This window comes from Halictus rubicundus, chromosome 2 (assembly GCF_050948215.1).
Source record: "Halictus rubicundus isolate RS-2024b chromosome 2, iyHalRubi1_principal, whole genome shotgun sequence".
NCBI classification, from domain to species: Eukaryota; Metazoa; Arthropoda; class Insecta; order Hymenoptera; family Halictidae; genus Halictus; species Halictus rubicundus.
In genome coordinates, this window is record NC_135150.1 from 23,206,581 (window position 1) to 23,229,187 (window position 22,607).

At 33.6% G+C, this 22,607-nt stretch overlaps 6 protein-coding genes across 9 annotated transcripts; 3 read left to right on the forward strand and 3 right to left on the reverse strand.

Annotated features, from left to right (window-relative positions):
* Positions 1 to 6: 6 nt before the first annotated feature.
* On the reverse strand, positions 7 to 1,676 carry LOC143365676 (dehydrogenase/reductase SDR family member 4-like). Its single transcript, XM_076806066.1, has 5 exons — positions 1,442 to 1,676; positions 1,147 to 1,324; positions 850 to 1,074; positions 466 to 600; positions 7 to 376 (listed from the first exon to the last, which is right to left on the reverse strand). The coding sequence occupies exons 1-5, from the start codon at positions 1,552 to 1,554 to the stop codon at positions 209 to 211; spliced, it is 819 nt and encodes a 272-aa protein (XP_076662181.1). The 5' UTR covers positions 1,555 to 1,676; the 3' UTR covers positions 7 to 208.
* Positions 1,677 to 1,951: 275 nt separating this feature from the next.
* On the reverse strand, positions 1,952 to 3,724 carry LOC143365675 (peptidyl-prolyl cis-trans isomerase E-like). The gene is made up of 4 exons (XM_076806065.1): positions 3,530 to 3,724; positions 3,255 to 3,424; positions 2,623 to 2,982; positions 1,952 to 2,530 (listed from the first exon to the last, which is right to left on the reverse strand). The coding sequence occupies exons 1-4, from the start codon at positions 3,561 to 3,563 to the stop codon at positions 2,213 to 2,215; spliced, it is 882 nt and encodes a 293-aa protein (XP_076662180.1). The 5' UTR covers positions 3,564 to 3,724; the 3' UTR covers positions 1,952 to 2,212.
* On the forward strand, positions 3,245 to 6,840 carry Ssadh (succinic semialdehyde dehydrogenase). Of its 2 annotated transcripts, XM_076806058.1 has the most exons (3): positions 3,260 to 3,373; positions 4,264 to 4,469; positions 4,694 to 6,840. In XM_076806058.1, exon 3 carries the CDS (start codon positions 4,717 to 4,719, stop codon positions 6,235 to 6,237), a length of 1,521 nt encoding a protein of 506 aa, XP_076662173.1. In that variant the 5' UTR covers positions 3,260 to 3,373; positions 4,264 to 4,469; positions 4,694 to 4,716; the 3' UTR covers positions 6,238 to 6,840. The 2 variants fall into 2 exon arrangements, with proteins under 2 accessions (XP_076662174.1, XP_076662173.1); XM_076806059.1 differs by lacking the exon at positions 4,264 to 4,469 and having other exon boundaries at positions 3,245 to 3,373.
* On the reverse strand, positions 6,775 to 8,938 carry LOC143365673 (lipid droplet-regulating VLDL assembly factor AUP1-like). Of its 3 annotated transcripts, none has more exons than XM_076806062.1 (3): positions 8,708 to 8,938; positions 7,215 to 8,122; positions 6,775 to 7,130 (listed from the first exon to the last, which is right to left on the reverse strand). In XM_076806062.1, exons 2-3 carry the CDS (start codon positions 8,044 to 8,046, stop codon positions 6,895 to 6,897), a joined length of 1,068 nt encoding a protein of 355 aa, XP_076662177.1. In that variant the 5' UTR covers positions 8,047 to 8,122; positions 8,708 to 8,938; the 3' UTR covers positions 6,775 to 6,894. The 3 variants fall into 3 exon arrangements, with proteins under 3 accessions (XP_076662177.1, XP_076662176.1, XP_076662178.1); XM_076806061.1 differs by having other exon boundaries at positions 8,624 to 8,938; XM_076806063.1 differs by having other exon boundaries at positions 8,790 to 8,935.
* Positions 8,939 to 9,392: 454 nt separating this feature from the next.
* LOC143365671 (TBC1 domain family member 14) lies at positions 9,393 to 12,761 on the forward strand. Its single transcript, XM_076806057.1, has 2 exons — positions 9,393 to 9,743; positions 9,819 to 12,761. Exon 2 carries the CDS (start codon positions 10,253 to 10,255, stop codon positions 12,116 to 12,118), a length of 1,866 nt encoding a protein of 621 aa, XP_076662172.1. The 5' UTR covers positions 9,393 to 9,743; positions 9,819 to 10,252; the 3' UTR covers positions 12,119 to 12,761.
* Positions 12,762 to 17,015: 4,254 nt separating this feature from the next.
* On the forward strand, positions 17,016 to 19,624 carry LOC143365678 (tRNA pseudouridine(38/39) synthase). Its single transcript, XM_076806069.1, has 2 exons — positions 17,016 to 17,119; positions 17,439 to 19,624. The coding sequence occupies exon 2, from the start codon at positions 17,975 to 17,977 to the stop codon at positions 19,214 to 19,216; it is 1,242 nt and encodes a 413-aa protein (XP_076662184.1). The 5' UTR covers positions 17,016 to 17,119; positions 17,439 to 17,974; the 3' UTR covers positions 19,217 to 19,624.
* The last annotated feature ends 2,983 nt before the right edge of the window (positions 19,625 to 22,607 follow it).

Sequence of the window (22,607 nt, forward strand, 5' to 3'; positions counted from 1 at the left end):
CAGATGTAAACTTTTCCAAATATTATTATTAAATTAGTAATTATACATAAAAGATTACAATTGTATAATTAATGCAATTAATAATCTACAAAATATAAAAAATATATTGAAATGCACCATTTAGTAAGAAGTACAAATGTCAAAAAGATAATACATTTTTAGTAGAAATTATGTATTGTATTTAACAATTCAATATTTGTTATCACATTTAAAGTCTAGATTGCATTCCACCAGTAGCAGCAATAGTTTCACCAGTAATATAAGCAGCATCATCGCTTGCTAAAAATGCTGCAACACTTGCAATCTCATCAGGTACACCAAATCTTTGCATTGGTATTGTGGACATAGTTGCCTCACCCACGTCTCCTTGAACAAGCTACGAAATACATACATACATTATTATTATATATATATTATTAATAATAAGTAATGATATACATTACAAAAATAGATACTGATACATACTGGTTGAGAAAACTTTGTTTTTATAATACCAGGTGCTATGCAGTTAACACGAATTCCTTCTGATGCAAGAGCAGCGGCAGCAACATTGTTAAGACCTAGTAATGCTGTTTTACTTATAGCATAAGCACCTAATGCCTGAAATACAGAGTATACATCAATTTTCATATTAATTATTCATCTATAAGTAAACTGTGAATTTTATACACTTATGACAAAATTGGGTAGGTGAAATTTAATACAGTGGGAAGATCAAAAGGATTTAAAAATGGCAATATATTATTTTTAATCTATTAAAATTATTAAAAATAAATGAGCTTTCTAGTTGATTTCTATTGTATAAAATAGTATAGAATTTACACTGTCCTTACAGAAATTTTTACTTACTGTAATTTGCTGATATGCTGCTATTGAAGATACAAGTATCATTGAAGGTGATTTACTTTCTCGCAATAGCGGCAAAGACTCTTGCATTAGAAGAAAGCTACTTTTAACGTTGATATCAAAAATTTTGTCCCATGCTTCTTCAGGAGTTTCAAAAAGTGTGGAAAACACTGGATTTACGGCTGCATTTGATACAAGAATATCTAAACCACCAAATTCCTCTTTTGTCTGAAATGTTACTTATTGATATTAATAGTATACAATAATTTTGAATATAAGACATAATTGTTTAAAATTTACTTTGTCGAAAAGGTTTTTTCTATCTTCTTTTTTACCAACATGACATATAACACCAGATACTTCTAATCCTTCAGACTTGAGTTGTTCCACTGCTTTCTTTACATTTGATTCTTTACGACTGCTAACCACCACTTTGGCACCTTCTTGAGCTAAACGTTTTGCAATTGCAAAGCCAATTCTATAAAAAAAAAAATTAACATTGTTAAGTACTTATGTAGATAGTTTAATGGAAGAGGTTATGTTCTATCATTTGTGAAAATAATAATCACAAATTATGTTCAATAATTTGTCTCACCCATCTGTTGAAGCTGTCACAATCGCAGTTTTCCCTTGCAATCGGTTACATTTTATCGGGAATGAATTAACGGTAAAATTACGAACACCTTGATTCACTGTAGCACGCAACATTATGGTAGATTATGATAAACAAGCTAATATAAAAACAATTATTTAATAAGAAGTTGATTCAGTCGCTACGTTATATATAGATATTTTTCAAGAACGTGATTACAATCGTGACATTGCACATATACTTATCATTTCAATGAGAATATCATTATTTAACCAAATACATACAACATGACATTAATGTTATCATCTCATTAAAATGTATATATAATCCATATGATTTGTATTAATATTTATAGAGTACAATTATAATATTTATAAAATAGAATTAACATATGCATAACACTTGCATATCTAAAACATAAAATAAGTTAAGTAGCTTATTTAATATTTTATCTCTAAAATTTTTAAAATTGTAAGGTTATTAAGATTGGATAATAAAGTGAACAAGAATATATAACAGTGCTAGAAAAATATTATAATAACATTAACAGATTATATTTACAAGGTACTTCATATAATTCTCATTTGATTGATGTCTATATTAAAAACAAGATAGATTCATTTGTGTTATTTAACTTTAAGTTTAAAGTTATATTATTTCATACTTTATTTTGAAATTTCATTTTTATTAATAACCTTGTATTGTTAATACAAAGACTACATTCTTATTGTAATAAATTAACAAAAATAAATTTCAAGCTAGGTTTAAAACTGTTTAAGTTAACTCTCCACAAGCTGTTATAACTACTTTTTGTGTAGGGGTACCAGATTTTGTTCCAAATTTTTCAACCTTTTTTAAAACGTCTAGACCACTAAGAACATGTCCAAACACAACATGTTTTCCATCTAGCCAATCTGTACGAGCCGTACACATGAAAAATTGAGATCCATTTGTATTTGGACCAGAATTTGCCATGGACAGAGTACCAGGCCCTGTATGTTTCAGCTCAAAATTTTCATCATCAAATTTGTTTCCATAAATTGATTTGCCGCCTGTTCCATTATGATTCGTGAAGTCTCCTCCTTGACACATCTAAGATTATATGTAAGAAAGATTTATATTCCTGTAAACTTATATCAAGAAACATGCAAAAATTTTATACATATAAGATAAATAAAGGATACAAAATCAGGAATAATTCTGTGAAAAGTGCTTCCTTGGTAGCCATATCCCTTTTCATGAGTGCATAGTGCACGAAAATTTTCAGCAGTTTTTGGCACCACATCAGCTCTCAGCATCATAATGATTCTACCTATTTCTTGTTTTCCAACACTGACATCAAAATAAACTTGAGGATTTTGTTTTCCCTTCTTCGATTGTACTGCTTCGCCTGACTTGGCATTATCATCGCTTTTGAGGGTCTCACCAGCATGTTCTTGCAACCATGTATCATCGGCCCAGACAGGTTTCGAGGAACCTTCTTTTATCTTTTGTGGTTTTGCGATGTTTACTCTTATTGTTCTTCCAAATAGCTCGGAATCATTCTATTTATCAAAGATAAATTCACAGTGATCGATGTTACGTTGATTAGATAAGTGGTATCGATTTTAAACCCATTATCATGTCGTAACAATAATGAATTTATTACTGTTTCTTTAGTGTGTAAAACATATGTTAACAATTTATTAAAAAGAATTCTTACGATGATATTATATTTAAAAATGTAACAAATGCATTTGAAATTAAGAAATTCTGTGTTATGAAACCGTGTTTTTAAATAACTCACAGAGATATGTAGGTTGTTTTATACATGTACCATGTTATCAATTGCTGCTGCAGCATCCTCAGCACTTTCAAATTCAATGAAAGCGAATCCTCTGTGCTTTTCCGATTCATAATCTAGTGGTATCTGTACGTCAACAATTTCACCAAAAGGTATAAACGCTGCGTGCAATATTTTCTCATCTACCTCTTCGGCTAGGCCACCTAAAAGATAATAACAAACATTAATATCAAACGTACAAGAATGAACATACGCGTTGTCCAATATAGGTTATATTTATAACTAAGTGCTAACAAACTAATGCTCACCCACGTAAATAGTTCTTTTTGTATTTGTACTCATGATCGCTAAACTAATTTTGTATTTTTTGTTTTTCTTGCTATGACATTGGAATAAACAAATACGTCTGATAACATGTATTGACTGAAAGACGCCGGCGCGCCGATAACACACACTACTGTACGACGTCGACACGCACTAATCCAGCCTCATGGTTCATGGGATCGACAACTCATACTCATACTCTGCTCTCAGACTCATAGATTATACGAATTGGTGTGCAGTGCCGGTAGTACCGGCCCGGTACCGCTCAATCCTGAAATCGTATAACGAACAAAGATTTATTCACAAATAACGAATAACAATTTTATTTGAGGAAAAATTATGTGTTAGTCACGAACAAAGAGGATAAATCTATATAGTTATTCGTTATACGTATGTAGTTCGGGATTGAGCGGTACGGCCACTGCTGCACGGCCACACCGATTCGTATATTTGTATCTACGAGCATGAGTATGAGTTGTCAATACCATGAGACCATTGGAATTAGTGCGTATCGTCGTCGTGTGTGAACACCTTCGACCACCGTCGACGTCGACGTGTTGATTGTCGTGTCTCATTGTCAGTCTCACCGCGTGTCGATAGAGTATAGCATACGATACGATTCAAGACAATTAAGACAATCAAGTCTCTCAAAACTTTTAAAACTTTTAAGACTTTCCAAAACGATCAAGACTTTCAAGAGTTTTCATTTTCGAATTAGATTCGGAGACGATTCGAAGCGTCTCAAATCCCATCGCTAATACTGGAAACGCGTAAAGACCCTTAATCGGAGTAAACCAGCAATAAGTTACATAAGGTCAATTTATTGATGAAATTGATAACGTCAACGAGTTAACTACTTATAAACGAACGTGGTATGCCATTGAAAATACAAGTGTTTTCTACTTGATATTCTCTAGTCCTGAAGTAAGTGTCATTTGACAGCACACGTATTATTGACATTTTATTATGAAAGTTACTATTGATTGGACGAATAATTTGTTTGTAAATTCTACTAAACAGACGCGAGAGTGTTTTGTATATGGTTTTGTAAATTTTTTTCGATGTTATGTCGTACAAAAATTATATTGTGCATGCGAATCTCAATTTCCTGTACCTTTTATGATTCATTATGCAATTGTATGTTACAGATTGTTATTTATTCATTGACAAAATGTTCCACAGTGTGCTAACACTACAAAAATGCACATCATACCATGCATTGACATTAACTAGAACGATGCATCTTCTAAAAGATCTTGCGTACATAAATGGAAAATGGGTAGGAGCCAGCAGTAAACAAGTGTTTCCTGTTCATAATCCAGTGGACAATTGTGTTATTAATAACGTACCTGACATGGATGTTCAAGACACGAAGGCAGCTATTGAAGCAGCATCGAAAGCTTTTGAATGTTTTCGTACAACAGGTGCAAAGGAACGGAGTGTTTTGCTTAGAAATTGGTATGACTTAATGGTGAAACACTCAGAAGACTTGGCACAAATTTTGACCAAAGAGAATGGAAAATCTCTGGCCGAGTCTAGAGCTGAAATTAAATATGGAAATTCGTTTGTTGAATGGTTCTCGGAAGAAGCTAGAAGAGTCGATGGAGAAGTGCTGCAAGGAGGAGATCCCAATAGACACCTATTTCTACTGAGACAACCTGTAGGAGTAGCTGCTTTAATTACACCATGGAATTTCCCTCATGCTATGATTACACGCAAAGCAGGAGCTGCCATATCTGTTGGATGTACGTGTGTAGTAAAACCATCCGAAGATACACCGCTCACTGCCTTAGCAATAGCTGAGCTTGCGGAACAAGCAGGTTTTCCACATGGAATCTTTAATGTACTTACAACGAGTCAGAAAAATTCTCCAGCTATTGGTAAAGAACTATGTGAAAATCCCAAAGTAAGAGTATTATCATTTACTGGTTCAACACCAGTAGGAAAGATTTTGTACAAACAATGTGCTTCAACTATGAAGCGTCTCAGTCTTGAATTGGGAGGTAATGCACCATTTATTGTTTTCGATTCAGCAAATTTGGACATAGCTCTAACAGGTGCTATGGCAAGTAAATTTCGTAATACTGGTCAAACTTGTGTTTCTGCAAATAGATTCTTTGTACAAGCATGTGTATTCGATCAGTTTGTTGAGAAGTTTTTAGCAATGATTAAAAGCGATATTAAATTGGGTGATGGTAGTAAGGAAGATGTTACACATGGTCCTCTTACTAAAGAAAATCAGTTAAGTATTGTACATGGATTGGTTACCGATGCAGTAGAAAAAGGGGCAAAAGTGCATTGTGGTGGTACACCACTACCTGAAATAGGACCACTATTTTATGCTCCTACTCTTATTACAAATGTAAGCGAAGACATGGAAATATATAACAAAGAAATTTTTGGTCCAGTAGCGGTTATTAATAAATTTGAGACTGAAGAAGAAGTTATACAGAAAGCTAACAATACACCTGTTGGTTTAGCTGGATACTTTTATTCTCTCGATGTATCACAAATATTTAGAGTAGCAAAAGCGTTAGAAGTTGGAATGGTTGGTGTAAATGAAGGATTGATTTCCTGTGCTGAGGCTGCCTTTGGCGGTGTAAAAGAATCAGGTATAGGTAGAGAAGGATCTAGGCATGGAGTTGACGACTATGTTGATATTAAATATGTATGTATCGGAAATATTAAGTAGTAATGATTACCTTTAAAAAAATACTCAAACTAGCTCACATATTTTTGTAGCAAAATTATTGTAGAAGGAGAAAACGCTTCAAATATTTTTCGTGATACTTTGTTTATTGTATAAGGTACTTTAGATTGAAATCATAGTATTGCATTCAATGAAAATAATGCACTACTTATGAAATGAAATGTCTTCCAATTTTTTATATAATATAGGAACATAAGTCATAAGTATGCCATGAAACATGTAGTGTACATAATAGAATATAAATATATTGCGATAAATGATTTACATCATGCGATCTACTGTATTTTTATTTAATAAGAGTAGAAAATACATTTTTAAGTTCATGAGGCTGAATAAATTTATTTTTTCGTATTCATGATGCATAAAAAGTGTTTAATAGGAAATAATAATATTGGAATAGTAAATAATAGATGGAATATATGAAATTACTGAAAACATAGTCTTCCAAAGTTTGTTGTATACACTAATACTATAAAATATCTATGTACAAGGGATAGGTAATTATGAAAACATACACAATTGTATTTTAGAAATAAAATTACATTCATATTATGTAGTAATAAATATACATACAGCAAAACATTACATACTTGTTTTCAATAAAGATACAATAATCACAATAAAACTGTAGTAAGAATGTCAGCAATTTTTAAGTCCATGTTTTTGAATATACCTTTCCCTAGCTTCTCTTATCATTTTAGCTTTTCTCTCCTGAAAGGAAGGAGTTCCTAAGTTACTATTATCCTTGATCGTGCTTGTTTGAATTTGGTTACACAATGCTGAAGGTGTAACATTTGTTTGACTTAATTCTGGTGTATAAGTAACTATGCCATCCAGAATATTGGCGATAGTAATATCAACATTACGTGTTTTCACTGAAACAATTGTTTTCAACGAAATAATTAAAATAAATAATAACATATATTATCTGCAAACAGTGCAATCATGTGTTTACGTACATAAATCTCTGAGGATCACATTATAAGGAACCGATGGAAGCACTTCACTGACTTGTTGTACCATTCTTTGCATCTCGATGTTATGTATGACTTGTGAGTTTCGTGAACTTCTACTACTGTGTCTTGTACTTTGTGTTCTTCCCATAATACAGCGTTTTTCAAATTCTGCTTTATCTGCTACAGTATGAGAACTTGTCTGAAGACCAAGAGTAGCTGCAATGTCTCTTTCTGTTTCTTGTACTAGCACTACACTATCTGCATTGCTTTTGACTTTCAGATACTTAAATGTGAAAACTGTGTAAGGAACGAACATAAACCAAAAAACATCGGTCCACCATGTAGATGCCAATGAAGTAACACGAATAGGTATGAATTCTGATCTCCATGCTTTAATGGCAATCGGTTGAATAGATGGTTTTATGGTAAATGGCCATGAATTAAACTTCAACAAGGCTACTCGACTATTGGTTGTACCAAATTCAGGCTGCAGCACAATGTTGCCTTTCGAAGTTAGAAGAAATTGTTTTATGTCCGTAATTACATCTTCTTTGCTGGCCATGTTCATTACTTGAAGCCCCAGGGCATTGCTGAGGGCAGTAGGTAAGTCCCAATCACTGGGAGTTAGTGCTTGTGTAATTTTGTATAATGCAAAGTGATCCAAAACAGATACATTGTTGGCAATAATGATTCTTGATTGTTGATCTTTAACTTCATCTTTAGGAATTTTTATCACAATGCCGAAAGCGAAACTAAATCCATGATGCAAGAATTTTCGAAGATAATTACAATCGGGTAATAGTGATCCAACAAGCCAAAGTTGTAAAGCAGTCATCAATCGTATGAACACAAGTAGAAGACCCACTGGAGTATATAACAATATCGATAGAAGCTGCCAACCACTAGGAAACCTGGACAATTTAAAAAATACATTTTTGCAACATAAATAGTAACATAACAAAATATTAAAAACGTAAAGAATGTCATACCAATAATTATTCAGTTTTCACGTCTTAATTAATCATTAATAATCGTTCTTGTGCTATTGCGAAACTTATAACAGATATATAGCAGAAATATATTTTTAACTTAACTTGTGAAATGTAGGTTATTATTATTGATGATAAATGCAATACACGTTTCATATATTATATTAACATTTAACTTGTTAAGCTAAAATGTATTTGTGAAATTTAATTAGAAAGTATCATTTTACAAGTATACCTTCTAGAAGATTATTTTATACATTTATGCAGTATCCATATGTTAATAGTAGAAAATTCAATACTGCATAACATTGATTATATTCACTGCTATACTATTATATCATTAATTATTAAACAAAATTGTGCTTTAGTGGGCTTATTAATAAAACATTATTCAAATTTATTGTTTATAGGTGACTGCTTTACCTGCTTTTATCAAATAAATCCTGAATATCAATTTGTGACATTTCTTACAACAAACATCTGTTATGTTAAGAGTTCACACTTAACGGTTATATTTCGATGAAGTAATTACTACTGTTTATTGAGATTCGACAATGACACGACTGATATTTGACCTTTTTTAACCTACTTTTCAGTAGCTTTCAGTTAATACGAATTTTCGTTTCCATCAATTTCTGCAATCAGCTGTTTTGACACAAACGTCCTAGGAATTTTTACTTTAAGCTGCTTTAAGGTAAAATATTGTTTCCAAAGACAAAGTTATGTTACTTTTATAATCTTTCAAATATTTATTATATTTGATTATATTTGTATTTGAGATTTGTATATGGGTATGTTATTTGTTAAAATGTTAAATTTTAAACATAACATTATTATCAGAGAGGAACACCTGCTCCTCTGTGTTTATATAGATACTTCTAGAAAATTCTCCATGGTCTAAAGATAACGAGTATCCAATAACGATGAAAAGATAACATTCCACTAGCTGAAAGTCATATTTGCAATTGAATAAAAATGTCATTATATTTGAATGTAACGTAATCTCCTTTCTTTTGATATTCAAATTTCATTATTGTAAAATAAACTAGTTCCATCAAATGCAAAAATATAAATTTTAAAGGTATAATAATACTGCCTTTACTTTGTAAGTAAATACATACTTTTTCGAGCATTAATTTGTGTACGACATGTGATTGATAACAGAATTTTGTATAAATTATTAGTTAATCAGTTTATTTATAAATGTTAAAAAAAAATGGTGTTATATTATCAGTTTAATAGAGTACAGTCATTTGGTCACGTGATCTCGTTATTGTCGCAGTGGTAAAGATTATAGTAACCACATACAGATATACGAATAGATATACAAATTTTTTACTTTTCACAGTTTATTACTCTACCAGCAATTAAATTATTTTTGTTTTACTAGAATATTGGCTGAAAGGTTACCAGATATTTTTAGTAATTTTTGACACAGGAAAAAGCAACTACAAAGCTTTCTTTGACATGTTAACACATACATATACACATCTGTCAGTTTCGACTCAGTGTAAAATCTCTCTCATAGCATCATGTAGAATCAGTATGTCAAATATTTATCAATGAAGTTGCATTCTATTATACCAATATTTATCACAGTTTGTTTCATGTGGAACAGGAATACTATTCTCTGATGCTTTTCGAGATAATGAATTCAATGCAAGAAATTTAAGATTCGAAACGCTGAACAGCTCTCTTTGCTCAGAAGACTGTTTAAGTAAAAAGCACAATTATTGAGTCCGCTATTATTTATGAATGAGCAGAATCTCGGAGACAGTTGTCGTTCAAATAATTTTTAAGCCCAGAAATTCCTACGATGGAGCAACAATGTTAAAAGCAAGCACACTTTACATGAGGGTGTTGTCTTATCACACAGTGGACATAATTAAAAGCATCGACGACATACATTTATAGCATCATCGAAAAGTGATGAGAAAATATGCTTGTATATAAGTTTATATTTATTACGTCCGAGCAAGTGATCTACGATTGGTGTGCTCTTACTAAACCAATATTTCGTGTGTTAATAAGGTTAGAAAAGGTATACCAGTCATGAAGAGTCCTGTGTCTCAACACTTAAATGGAAATAGTCATTCAGTCTCGTCACAAAATGTGTCTCCATGTATTGTGTCCCGGTTTGGGAATGCATCTAATAATTACCAGGTACTGAAAGTATCTGGAAAAGATTCTAACTGTTATATTGCCAATAATATTGTTCCAAAAATTGGGAAACAACAGTTGGTGTCATTAAATGGGGATTCTATATCCTGCAATAGTGTTAACATTAATGAAGCATTGGCATGTGATGTGGCTTCAGTACCGATTGTAAAAACTAAGGCTCTGTGTGTCCACATCCGTGAGAACAAATGGTACGATGCTGGAAATGTGGTTTCTGTGGGAGTTGCAGGAACCAGTTTAAATCATGCTTTGGAGAGTATGTCCTTAGCTTACAACCCAACGACAAAACAATTATATTCTTTAGAAGAAGTAAACGTATCCAACGATACACAGCTGGATTGTAAATCTCGATATTCAAATTCTCCTTGTGACCAAAAAGAAGAATCCTTAAATGGGGTTTTGAAAGCAGACGACGATAAATATATCAGATTCGAGAGTGGTAGCGCGAACAGTAGTCCTAGAAACAGTTTACCACGTTCTTGTAGTAGTACTGTGTCTTCCCTCAGCGAAGTTTCTCCCTCTGGTAGTTTTTTGAGTTCTGACGAACAAGTTCCAGAAAAAGTTGAAAAGTCCAAACGTTGGGGACTGAATACGATTTTTTCAAAAAACGTTTTCTTATGGAAAAATAAAGATTCTCAGCAATCTACACCTACAGGTAGTCCATCGAGGAATGTGGATAAGGTAGGAGGAAGTTTAGCTCTAATTCAACAGCCGAGACCAGCGAATCTACCAGCAAAGAATGCGATTGAAGAAGAACGGCATCGTAAACAATATAATGCTATTCTAGAAGCAGCAAGGAAGCGAGAATTAAAAGAGGAGAAAGAGCGAAAACAGCAACGAGAACTACAGTTGAAAGAAGAAGAAAGATTAGCAGAAGATTCGCACACCTGGAATGTACAAGTTCTCGCTAAATTTGAAAGTGTTAAGAACACAAAAAGAGTACGTGATCTGTGGTGGCGTGGTCTCCCACCCAGTGTTCGTGGTAAAGTGTGGAAGTTGGCGATTCCGAATGATTTAAATATAACAGCGCATCTTTACAATATATGTTTTGACAGAGCAATGACAAGTCCTGTAAGCGACACGTTAGCTGCAATCAAATTAGATGTATCACGTACCTTTCCTACCTTATGTGTCTTTCAAGAAGGTGGACCATTATCTGATAGTCTTCAAGGTATTTTGGCAGCTTACGCTGTTTATAGACCTGATGTAGGTTATGTACAAGGTATGAGTTTTGTGGGTGCTATATTATCATTAAACATGGAACCTCCAGATGCCTTTATTTGCTTTGCTAATTTATTGAATCATCCTTGTCACAGGGCTGCTTTTACATTAGACCAAAAACGAATGGAGATTTACTACAAAGTATATTCTAGTGCACTTGCACATAAGCTGCCAAAAGTCTTTTCTCATTTTACAGAAGCCGGTCTCAGTCCAGATTTATATTTGTTAGATTGGTTGTATACTATATATGCCAAAGCAATGCCTCTGGATGTTGCATGTAGAATTTGGGATGTTTTTCTCAGAGACGGAGATGAGTTCCTTTTTAGAACAGCACTCGGTGTATTAAATTTATATCAGGAAGAATTATTGAAAATGGATTTTGTACATGGAGCACAATTTCTTACTAGGTTGCCAGAAAACTTACAGTCAGAAGCTTTATTCAACAGTATTAGTCAAATGTCTACTACTGTAGGAACAATAACGTTCCAGCAAATGTTAGTTCAATTTTCTTCGTTGTGATTTTGTTGGTTATGATAAAGAGTGTATAAAAGTAGCCAGATCTAAAAGAATGAATCTCAAATACTATTTTTATTATTATGAGCGACAAAAAATATTTTTGTGCTGAACATTCAATTATTATTCATATAGGTTCCGATAAAGTAAATTTCTCACGAATCTGATTTAATTTTAGAACACAATAGATAATGTTCTTCGAATTACTATATATGAATGTTGAAAGTCTTTTCCAATGAAAATTTATTGAAGAGTAGCATCAAGTTTTATTTTTTAGTTAATTGAATTTATATAGCGTTTATTACTTTGTCAGATTTTATTGTGAAATTAACATGCTGAAAGATGTGATATCTGTTTAATATATTTAAGATGTATAAAGGCAAGAGCTTCCCACAAATCTATAAAAAATATGTTTCAATAAGTTAATTGTGTAATAAACGAGGAATGCAAAGATATTCTGCTACTGAACGAGAAAAGTTAAAAGTAATGCGTTGAAATAATACAGTATCTGACATAAATTTGATATACATATATATAAAAATATACTCTATTTTCAACTAAAAATATTAGGATATATAATTTCTAAACTATTCTTATGAAATTTGGAATAAGACAAAATTATTATTGTTGATATTTTTATTTATTATTTAGTATAAAGCGATTTTTTAATTTTAACTTCAACTTATTCTTAATTCTGTTTTACTGAATCTAAAAAAGAAATTACATTTCCTTTACAAAAGATTTTCTTTGTTCCTGAAATGAGATATTTTCAATATTTACTACATAGAATTAAAAACCACTGGCATGTGTATAAAAAGTATGACATAGTGAATATTGCACATTAACTTAAAGTACTTTAAATTGTCTTTGGCACATGCATTGGAACATTGCGGAAATATGAAATATTTTGAAGAATACTCAAAGTATATGCTCAGATCTGCTACATTCATAACACAATGTTACAGATCATATACATTATCTCAAATAAGCGGAAATGTATTGATTGCAGTACTTACGATGCGTATTTAAAAATGGCAGACACTGATAAATATAACACAGTTAGCAAAATTTACATGCCACAATGCGTATATCACGAAATTTCACTTAAAATTTCATATACAAAAAATCAATGAATAATATACGTTATTCAATGTATAGCATTATCACGTACACTTCCTAAGCTTTAATGGTACTGGACATGAAACAAGTCTTTATAACTTGATAAAATGGAAGAGATCGGTCTTTACTGTACTTCGACTAATGGTAAAGTAAACTATAAATAGCTAAGGCACAAAATTAATTTTGAATAATACAAATTATATAATAGACTAAAGAATCTCTTGAAATTATATGCAAATGATCTAAGATTATATCAAGACTTTGTCTGCCTACGTGTGACATCCTAAGCATTAATTAAGAAATTAACTATCTAACGGTAAACGTTTCATCTATTAAATCAATTTTATTCTCGATTTGAGCCACCAATTCAAATTATTCTTTATTTATTGATACAGATAAAAATGAATATGGATCGTATGTTTTACTGCATTCATAAGAAGTAGACAAAAATTTGCAAATTTTTTTTATTCATTACATATGATAATATCTTGCATTCTATTTACTAAGTATAATTTACGAATATTCTGTTGTACATGTGCAAAAGCCTACAATCCTGTCTTTTAAGTGGCCTTTATAATAAGCATAGAGTATATTCCACACCTAAGACTTTACAATCTTTCCAATCATTGTGCTTTACCATAGACAAACTTCGAAAACATATTTTCCTACAATCTAGCTATTGAAAGTTTATTGTATGTGCTTGTTGCTTAGTGTTTTCCGTTACGAGTATCGTACATCGATTGTTGTTTCTATCATGTTTTATTTTTAAATTATTATTATCAAGACATAATAGAATATTAAGCACAGTATGTATAATGCTAGTACACTAAATGAATTTTTGGATTTCAGTGTATAGGTATTTCAATACATACAAGCACATTGCAATAACTTTGCTTATAGCACGGCTTGATGCTTCAGATCTTAAGAACTATATAAAATAATCATCCTAAAAACTATACAGATATATTCAATTAAACCTCTTGCAAGATATGAATATACTAATACGTGTAAGACATATAAGATTTCATTCTTGTTATTTTCGCTCATTTTCGGAGAGAAGGTGATAACGAACAGTTACGGTGTCCTGGGACACTTTCACTATGGCGATCATCATTTTAAAAGAAAAGAATAGTGGAAAACTGAGCATAAACTCGAAGCCCCGTGAGAATCTGGGGTATCCTAATTTTTAATTGACAATACTCTCATTCCATCCACTATTCGGACTAATTAACGAACGTTGATAGGTGTCTACGTTAATCGATCCAATTGTAAATATGAACACACACACCGACAAGTAATAAGATACAAATGAACAATATGTTTAAACGTTTGCGACTACGTTACGTTACGTTACATTATTTTACGTTACTTCATATATTTTACGTGTAAATCAACGAAAGCACCGGCAGTTACATGCGGATGGTTACGAAACATAATAATTCAAAAGTATTAATAATATCAATTCTCATCTCGACTAGCGGAAAGTATGATTCCTATTTGTACAAAAATTCATCGACAATGTGCCAACCGAGAAATGGTTGTTTTAGCAGAAGCCGAACAAATTGTTCAATGTTTCTTCGTGTACATTTCGTAGTACGGTATGTACCCTCGGTTCCAGCGATAGTTTCGTGTAAGTGTGAAAATCGTATTTTCCGTAGAATCTCGTGAGTTTCTCGCCTTACTAATTTAGTAATCTTTCGATAAATCTCATTGTAATTATAGGGATAATTAATTACACAAATACGAAATGTATGTATGCGTTCTTGTGTGTAAATGTGTTGTGGTGTGGGTTTGCGCGGGAAATACTGAGATACATGTAGGCGTATCCACGATTGTTGTATAAATGGAGAAAACCTTTACCATATCTTCAACGTCTCGCGTATTATTATATTTTCGATACGTCTTTACCGGATCGAAAGTGAATAAGAAAGTGAGGAATCGCATTTGTATGATTCCCAATTAACATTGCATCGATTCGAACCATTCTCTCTCTCTTTCTCTTCTCTCTCTCTCTCTCTCTCTCTCTCTCTCTCTCTCTCTCTTTCTCACTTATGAATCGTCAAGTCTCTTAAACGTGTTCGGCTTAAACACGATCGATCAGTATTAATTACAATTTACAGGAGGAAAAAATGTCGTTTCACGAACAATCGGATTCGTTTTACTATACGTATTCTCTATTCGATATTTCGTAAACTTCAGTCAAGGCATTGAGCTGCCGGATACATTCTGAGTAGACCTAATGATTTCAAGTAAAAGGTAGGGCAGACGTGGGCGTAGATTGCCCAATGGGGCACTGGCCTGGCTCCGGGAGCACGAAACCACGCCCACCCAGGGCGCTCTACGCAGAGAGAGCAGGAGAGTATTTTGTCGCAAGATTGAAAGCTCCTCTTCCTTCTCTGACGTCGCACTGTAGGATATTTGAGTTCTAAAAACGTAAAAAAAATATCTCCTGACAGAAATCATGTATTTACCTTTTATTTTTTCGTTTCATTCAATTAGGACACATGTTTGCAGCTTTGTTGGTACTGAATGATCCATAAAATTAATGTTTTAGCCGCATGTATAGATAATTTCCAGAGAAACGTATAGGAATAACTTGGGAGTAGTTAAGTTCGACAAATATTATAAATAATAATTTTAGTTTTGAAGAATTCCTACTTGGAACACTTAAAAATCGTGTAGCTGTTTTAAAGATTAATGAATATAAAAAAATTACATAATGCCCTAAATGTTCAATTAATTACTTGTAGATCGTTCTTTGATGAATTATTGGAATACTTCGCGGTTTTTGGGGATCCAAATATTTCACAGTGTGTGACTGCTCCTGGGGGCAAATTAGGGAGCATCGAGGGCACAGAGCATTTGTTGCTCCTGCCTGCGATAGAGTATCATTGTCGTTATACCTACACGTATCTTACGCCATTATGGTTTTGTTCTTTAGCAGCGATTGAGATTAAAACGCTTTACGTGTAAAATGAGTAACGAACCGACACCCTATTTCTCAGCGGAAATTTGAGAGCGTACGTGTATGGACGAGCAGTTGTGCATAATCAATGTATGTGACACTACTGTGTTCCTTGTCGTTAGTGCCTCTCGATAGGGGGAACTCATTGTATATTTTTTACGCGTTTTATCGTGTGTATATTTACCTTAAGTGCAATATTGTAATATATATTTTGTAAAGAATCGAACCCAGTATTTATTTTCGGTAAAACATGCACATCGACGAAGATGTAAAACTATATCTACTGGTGATCGGTGGCGAATAAAACGGAACTGTCACGAAGATTTTTACACTAGACGACTGCTTGCACCGCAGGTGCAACGAGAGAATTCTCGCCCGATGAATGGAAAAATTTCAAGTCGTCGACTATTTCACTTGAAGTTTTCGTATTCATATCTTTTCGAAATATATCCTAGCATCGTAAACGGATCTTACTATTAACTCGAGAAATATTTTGTATATATATGGGACGCGCTTGCTTCGTGATTTAAGGGTGGTATGTAAAACTCAATACCTATTTACCGCAAAACGATGTAACGACAATTTTTATATCATGTAATGGACGGCAATGAAATTATGTAAACGTGCGTGATGTTGTACTTTAAATGATGCCAGCGACATATCTCAATGGATCATTTTTGTTCGCATACGAATAAAATTATACTTCGGAACATTAACATCGATTTTCTTTATTGATCCTACAACAGACCCGGGCAACTTCTTCCCCGCTGTCGCTTCTCGACTCCCTGTCTTCAACTGTAAACTTTTATGCATGATTATTTGGAGTATACAAGATGCTCGATTTTCTTTAATATGCCCAGATTCATGAGTTGCGTTGCTTGTCCTGTGATATAGTTGTCTAATTCACCAGTTGGCTGTTTTATGTGAGTAGAGTAAATCTTCTAAAATTTTTCTACAAATTATTCTCTACTATTCTCACAAATAATAAACATCACTACACACTACAAGCTTAACAAAATTTATTTTCTAATTTTTTATAAACAATTCGTTTTAAACTCTGCCCATTTTACATATTTTAATCTTGATTAATTTAGAATCTCGTTAATCATTTACAAGTATTTATTGCTGAAGTTTACAAAAATTTGTCGCCTTAGAAAGTGACAATATTTGTTAACTAAATATTTATTAATGAAATTCTTTCACATCTGTAAATTATGCTAGTCCTCTCTGTTTTTTTACTAGATTTGCCATTTTGAGAAAAATAATTTCAATTAAAAAACTTAATTGAAGGTCTTACTTTTACCATAGAATAACATGTAACTTTTTTACATAATTCGCCTCAAGAGTCGTAATGTGGCGCTGCAGATACTCAAAACAATAGTAATTTAATCTAACCTCGGAAAAGAGATACATCTTTAAACGTTGGTAAATGTTACAAGTTACTTCAAGTTAAAAATCATTAACCTTAATCTATAAATTATTTATGAAAGATATTTATAAATTTCTCTTCATTCGAGAATAATATTATGTGGACACCCACGCAACAATATGTATATGTGATATTCATTTGTTAATATTATTTGTCGGTTGTGGTACCCTTTTAATTCAACTGTTTATTATTATACACAATTAATAACGACAATATATGTAATAAATTAATTCTATTTTCAAACGATATTTGCATGAAAACAAATAATTAACAATATCTACATTACAAGAAATAATAAACATAATAAACAATAACAATTACATGAGTTTTTGTTTTCTATATATTAAATATGTCAAAAGAGAAAAAACAAACAATAAATTTAACGCAAGACTTAGAATCACTCGACAAATCTGAATTGATAAAAAGACTAATAGCACTGGAAGAAGAAAATAAACAATTGAAAGCCACTGTCAACAGATTGAACGGAAAATGGAGACTCAATACTGTTCGTAAATCACAAAAGCCGTTCGATTTTGATAAATGCACCAAACGACATATTCTACTGAAATTCTACTATCTTGGGTGGGATTACAATGGCTTTGTTGTACAAGATAGTATCCGTGATACCATAGAAGATCATATATTTGCTGCATTGACAAAGAGCTGTTGCATAGAGGCAAGAGAATCATCAAATTACCACAGATGTGGACGAACAGACAAAGGTGTAAGTTCGTTCTCTCAAGTAATATCAATTGATATACGCAGTAGGTTGAAACTCGACGAGCAACACAAATTAAACGAGGAATTACCGTATTGCAAACTGTTGAACCGACTACTGCCTTTGAATATCAGATGCATCGCATGGTGTCCTGTTCCAACATCCTTCTCAGCGAGATTCAATTGCAAATTCCGAGCTTACAGGTACTTCTTCCCTAGAGGTAAACTGAATATACAAGCCATGAATCAGGCAGTGAAATACACTGTAGGTGAGCATGATTTTCGAAACATCTGCAAAATGGATGTTGCGAATGGTGTCACTAATTATAAGAGGACAGTGCTTAATGCGAAAGTAGTTTTATACAGGCCAAACTTTAGAAACATTCCAGCATATGATATTTGTGTAATGACTATAAAAAGTCATGCATTTTTGTGGCACCAAATTCGTTGTTTAATGGGAATACTGTTACTCGTCGGTCAAGAGAAGGAGCAACCAGAGATTATTTTGGAACTTTTGGATATTGAAAATTGTCCTCGAAAGCCACAGTACAATTTGGCTCATGAGTTACCCTTAAACCTTTGGTATTGTGAATATGAAGCTAATGAGTGGTACACTGATAAGGAGGAATTAATAAATACAGTGAAAACATTACAAAAAGACTGGACTATGAATACGATAAAATCTGTTATGATAGAAAATATGCTATCAGAATTGGAAGGATCGATGGACTGTAATGATTTGGCTTTTCAGAGTGATCCTTTACTTTTAGGTGTGCAGTCGAAAGTTTATCAACCACTTATGAAGAGAGATACCTGTGATAGTTTGGAGACTAAGATAGAACACTATGAAAACAAAAGGAAAAGAAAAGAGTGACGCATGATAATTAAAAGAACGTATGTACAGATAATTCTAAAATTATTAAATAAATCCATAAATTGTATACTTGAAGGAATATAAATTTCTATATATAATTTTAATAAAATTATCTCTGCTTGCTCAGCGATTATAAGAATTCTTTTTGCCAAGGTGGTTGTCAAGCACCGCCTTGGCTATCTTACCACCTAATTTTTTTAGTAAAAATGGCTAATAGTACTCGAGATACAGAGTAACTTTTAAAGCATGTTTTGAACATGTTGTAAAGCATGTCAGAGTAACTTTTAGTTTACTAAGTAACGGGTCAACGAAATTTTGAGAAAATTATTATTAGTTGGAATTGCGAAGAAAAAAGTCAATTTTTTCAACTTTTGATCTGTGCCTATAATGAACATTTAAAACATTTATTTTGTAGATCTACGTCGATTATATATGCGGTGAAAATTTTATCTAAATCATTTCAAGATGGTCACATAATGGCGAAAGTCGCAGATATTCGGCCTTGTCAGGGAATTTCGCAATTTTTAAATGTGATCGAATACTTTTCGCCAGGGGTTGTATTATCGCGAGAGCTAAAAAAGTTCTTCTACTCTACAACAGATGGCGTTAGTTTGCCAATTCGCGCGTGTATGATCACCTAAAAAATCGTTTCCCATAAGGAACAGTTTAAAAGTATTACTGATTTTTGTAATACTTGGAATAAACTAAAAGAACATTTAAAGAAGTTAATGACACATTTGCCCTATGATGTCTCTTGCCGCAACAATGGCTACATTTATGGGGTAACGATTCCAGTATTGTTACTATACTATTTTCTAAATGTTCCATAATATGGGGATGTGAGGCTACATATTGGAAGTGAGGAATAGGCTGATTGTTGTGTTCATTCAAATGTGTAATATAATTTGTTAGCAGATTTTTATTTGTAAGCAATTTATTTTCAGGAAGGGTAGGGGCGGAAACAAGATACATTGGCCCTACTTGTATGGTTGCATTGATTCTAGTAGCTAAATATTGATGACAAGATAATAATAATAATAATAAAATATTTAGTCAATCCTGTTCAGAATCGTTACCACGAGCTTGTCTGAACGATAGTATAAAGTATGGTATTTAATGCAACACATAGTAAAAGGAAAAGGGGAATTGGGGGGACAAGGAAGTGTAAAGCAAGTGTTAGCAGAAGCAGAAGCAGAAAAATATACGGTTATGTTAAACAGATTGACTAAACTAGCAAGCTGTTCCGCGATTAATTGAGACAGCTCAGATACTCTTATCTCCGCAGAAAAGTACTCAATCATACAAATTGAAACGGCCGTAAGCCATCATCGGCGCGCGATAAGGCACACAGTTACACGCGCGTTAAAATCTTTTAACCTCCCGATTCTTCGTGACATCTTTATCGCGGCGAGGCTCGGATCATTCCGCGTACAAGCTGGTGCCGTAAATGGATGCAGCCGGCAGTGTTTGCGTACATCGCATCGTGAACAGACAGGCAGCGATTTATCTTTCGGCGGTGCTACGATTTATCAATTATTCAGCCCGTGACGAATATGCATAAAGTATCGTGTCGGCGACGATTACACAAACACGCGCTCCCTTGCTTCGCTCTGATCACTTGCCGTTTCCCAGAGAGGGCTCGACCCCGCGAAACAATGTTAACTTTTGGTTACCGGGGCTTTCGGGAACTCGACCCTTAGTTAAGGAGTCGAGTCGATAAATTAGGGGAGTTAATCCCGTTCGGGCTCGAGCATGATTTAACGCGAAGGCGGATACACCGGTCCCGTGGCTGCCCCGCGCAAGTTTTGCGGATTTTATGCTAGCCTGAAAGAGGACCTGTGGATTCCGCGTCGATGCTGGATGTTTTCGGAATTAATGCGCTCGAGTTTTCGAACTGGGTCAGCGACGGGGGTGAGAGACGTCGTCGTGACGTCGGTCACGCCGGCTCGGATCTATTTAACGGGTTCGAAATTAATTAAACGTTCTTCGCCGGCTAATTAACGTTATTCATGCCGACCGGCCCGGCGATTCAATTGCAGGTTACATTCATCGCCGACCAGCCCGAGGATTTTCGAATGCGAACGCGATACACATTACATTTTCGGGGCGCCGAAGCCGAAGAGCTGATGTTTATCGGGCTTTTATTGGCCCGTGCAAAAACGCGCTCTTGCGTTTCGTTTTCCGTTCTTCCTTGCCGAGGTAAACATAAATTGTTTTCCTACGCAGAGCCACAGAACGACGGAGGACGCTACAATACGCTGCGGGACAATACTTTAAGATAGTGTACAAAACTAAAAGGAGAGTTCCCCTGGTACCGGACATTTCAGGTTTTCGTAACTAGAAGAATACTTTATTGATTTTAGAAAGCAAACTGAAGTGAAAAGTAGCCAACAATTTCGTGACAATTAACATAAATGAACGTTATACGTTGTTTGATTTTAACTCATACGTACATGGATATACGTTCCCCAGAAGTAGTTACATAAAAGTCTCTAGGATAATATCTCGCCCATTTTTGTTTTATAAAACGAAAAATTTATATTTCTTCAATGATTGAATTCAATTCACTATGTGCATATATCGAAAGAGAGTGATTTAATGAATTCATCAAAAGTAGAAACTGATTCTATTTTGTTCACTCATCACTTTGCGAAACACAGAGGAATACAATCTTTGCATCTTTCATAGTGAAAAGTCTAAATTCGCCTTTATTGTGCGAACGCGGCTGGAACCTGATGAAACGTGACCAATGTGATCATTATTTGTTCTCGTTCCTCAACAATCTACAACTTACACGATACAACAGCTCGGTGAAGTTTTAAATGTTAACGATATAATTAGTGTAAGGGACCCAATTACTGTGGGATTTTTAAAGTATAATGAATATTAAAAAACAGATATATACATAACATATATATTAACTGATTTTAATGGAAAAATGCAATATCTCTATTTTTAATGTTTATTATGCTCTCAAAATAAGTATAATTAATATAGATAGAGTAAATTGGTACCCCCACAGTAATTGGGTCCTTTAGCCTACTCTTCGGTGCCGTCCAGCAATAAGGGAACTACCTCTAGCACATAGTACAGGAGAAGAAGAAATTCCTTTTTACAATATAGATTTGCACGGATTTGTTTACTGTCTGATAGTATTGTCGAGGAGTGAAGGTGGTCCCGGAATGGCACCATATTTGTCGTTCCCGGTAACGGGAACGGGAACGAGAACGGGAACGGAGAGGCGAATCGGCACGGAGTTGAGCCGCGCAGCCATAAGCCAATCAGTCTAATAGAATCTCCCCGGTCGCCTATCGAATGATTCATAGGATGTCGCATGGGAAGCGAATTTATTAATAAGAGGCAGAACCAGCCATGCCAACGGACCGGCTCC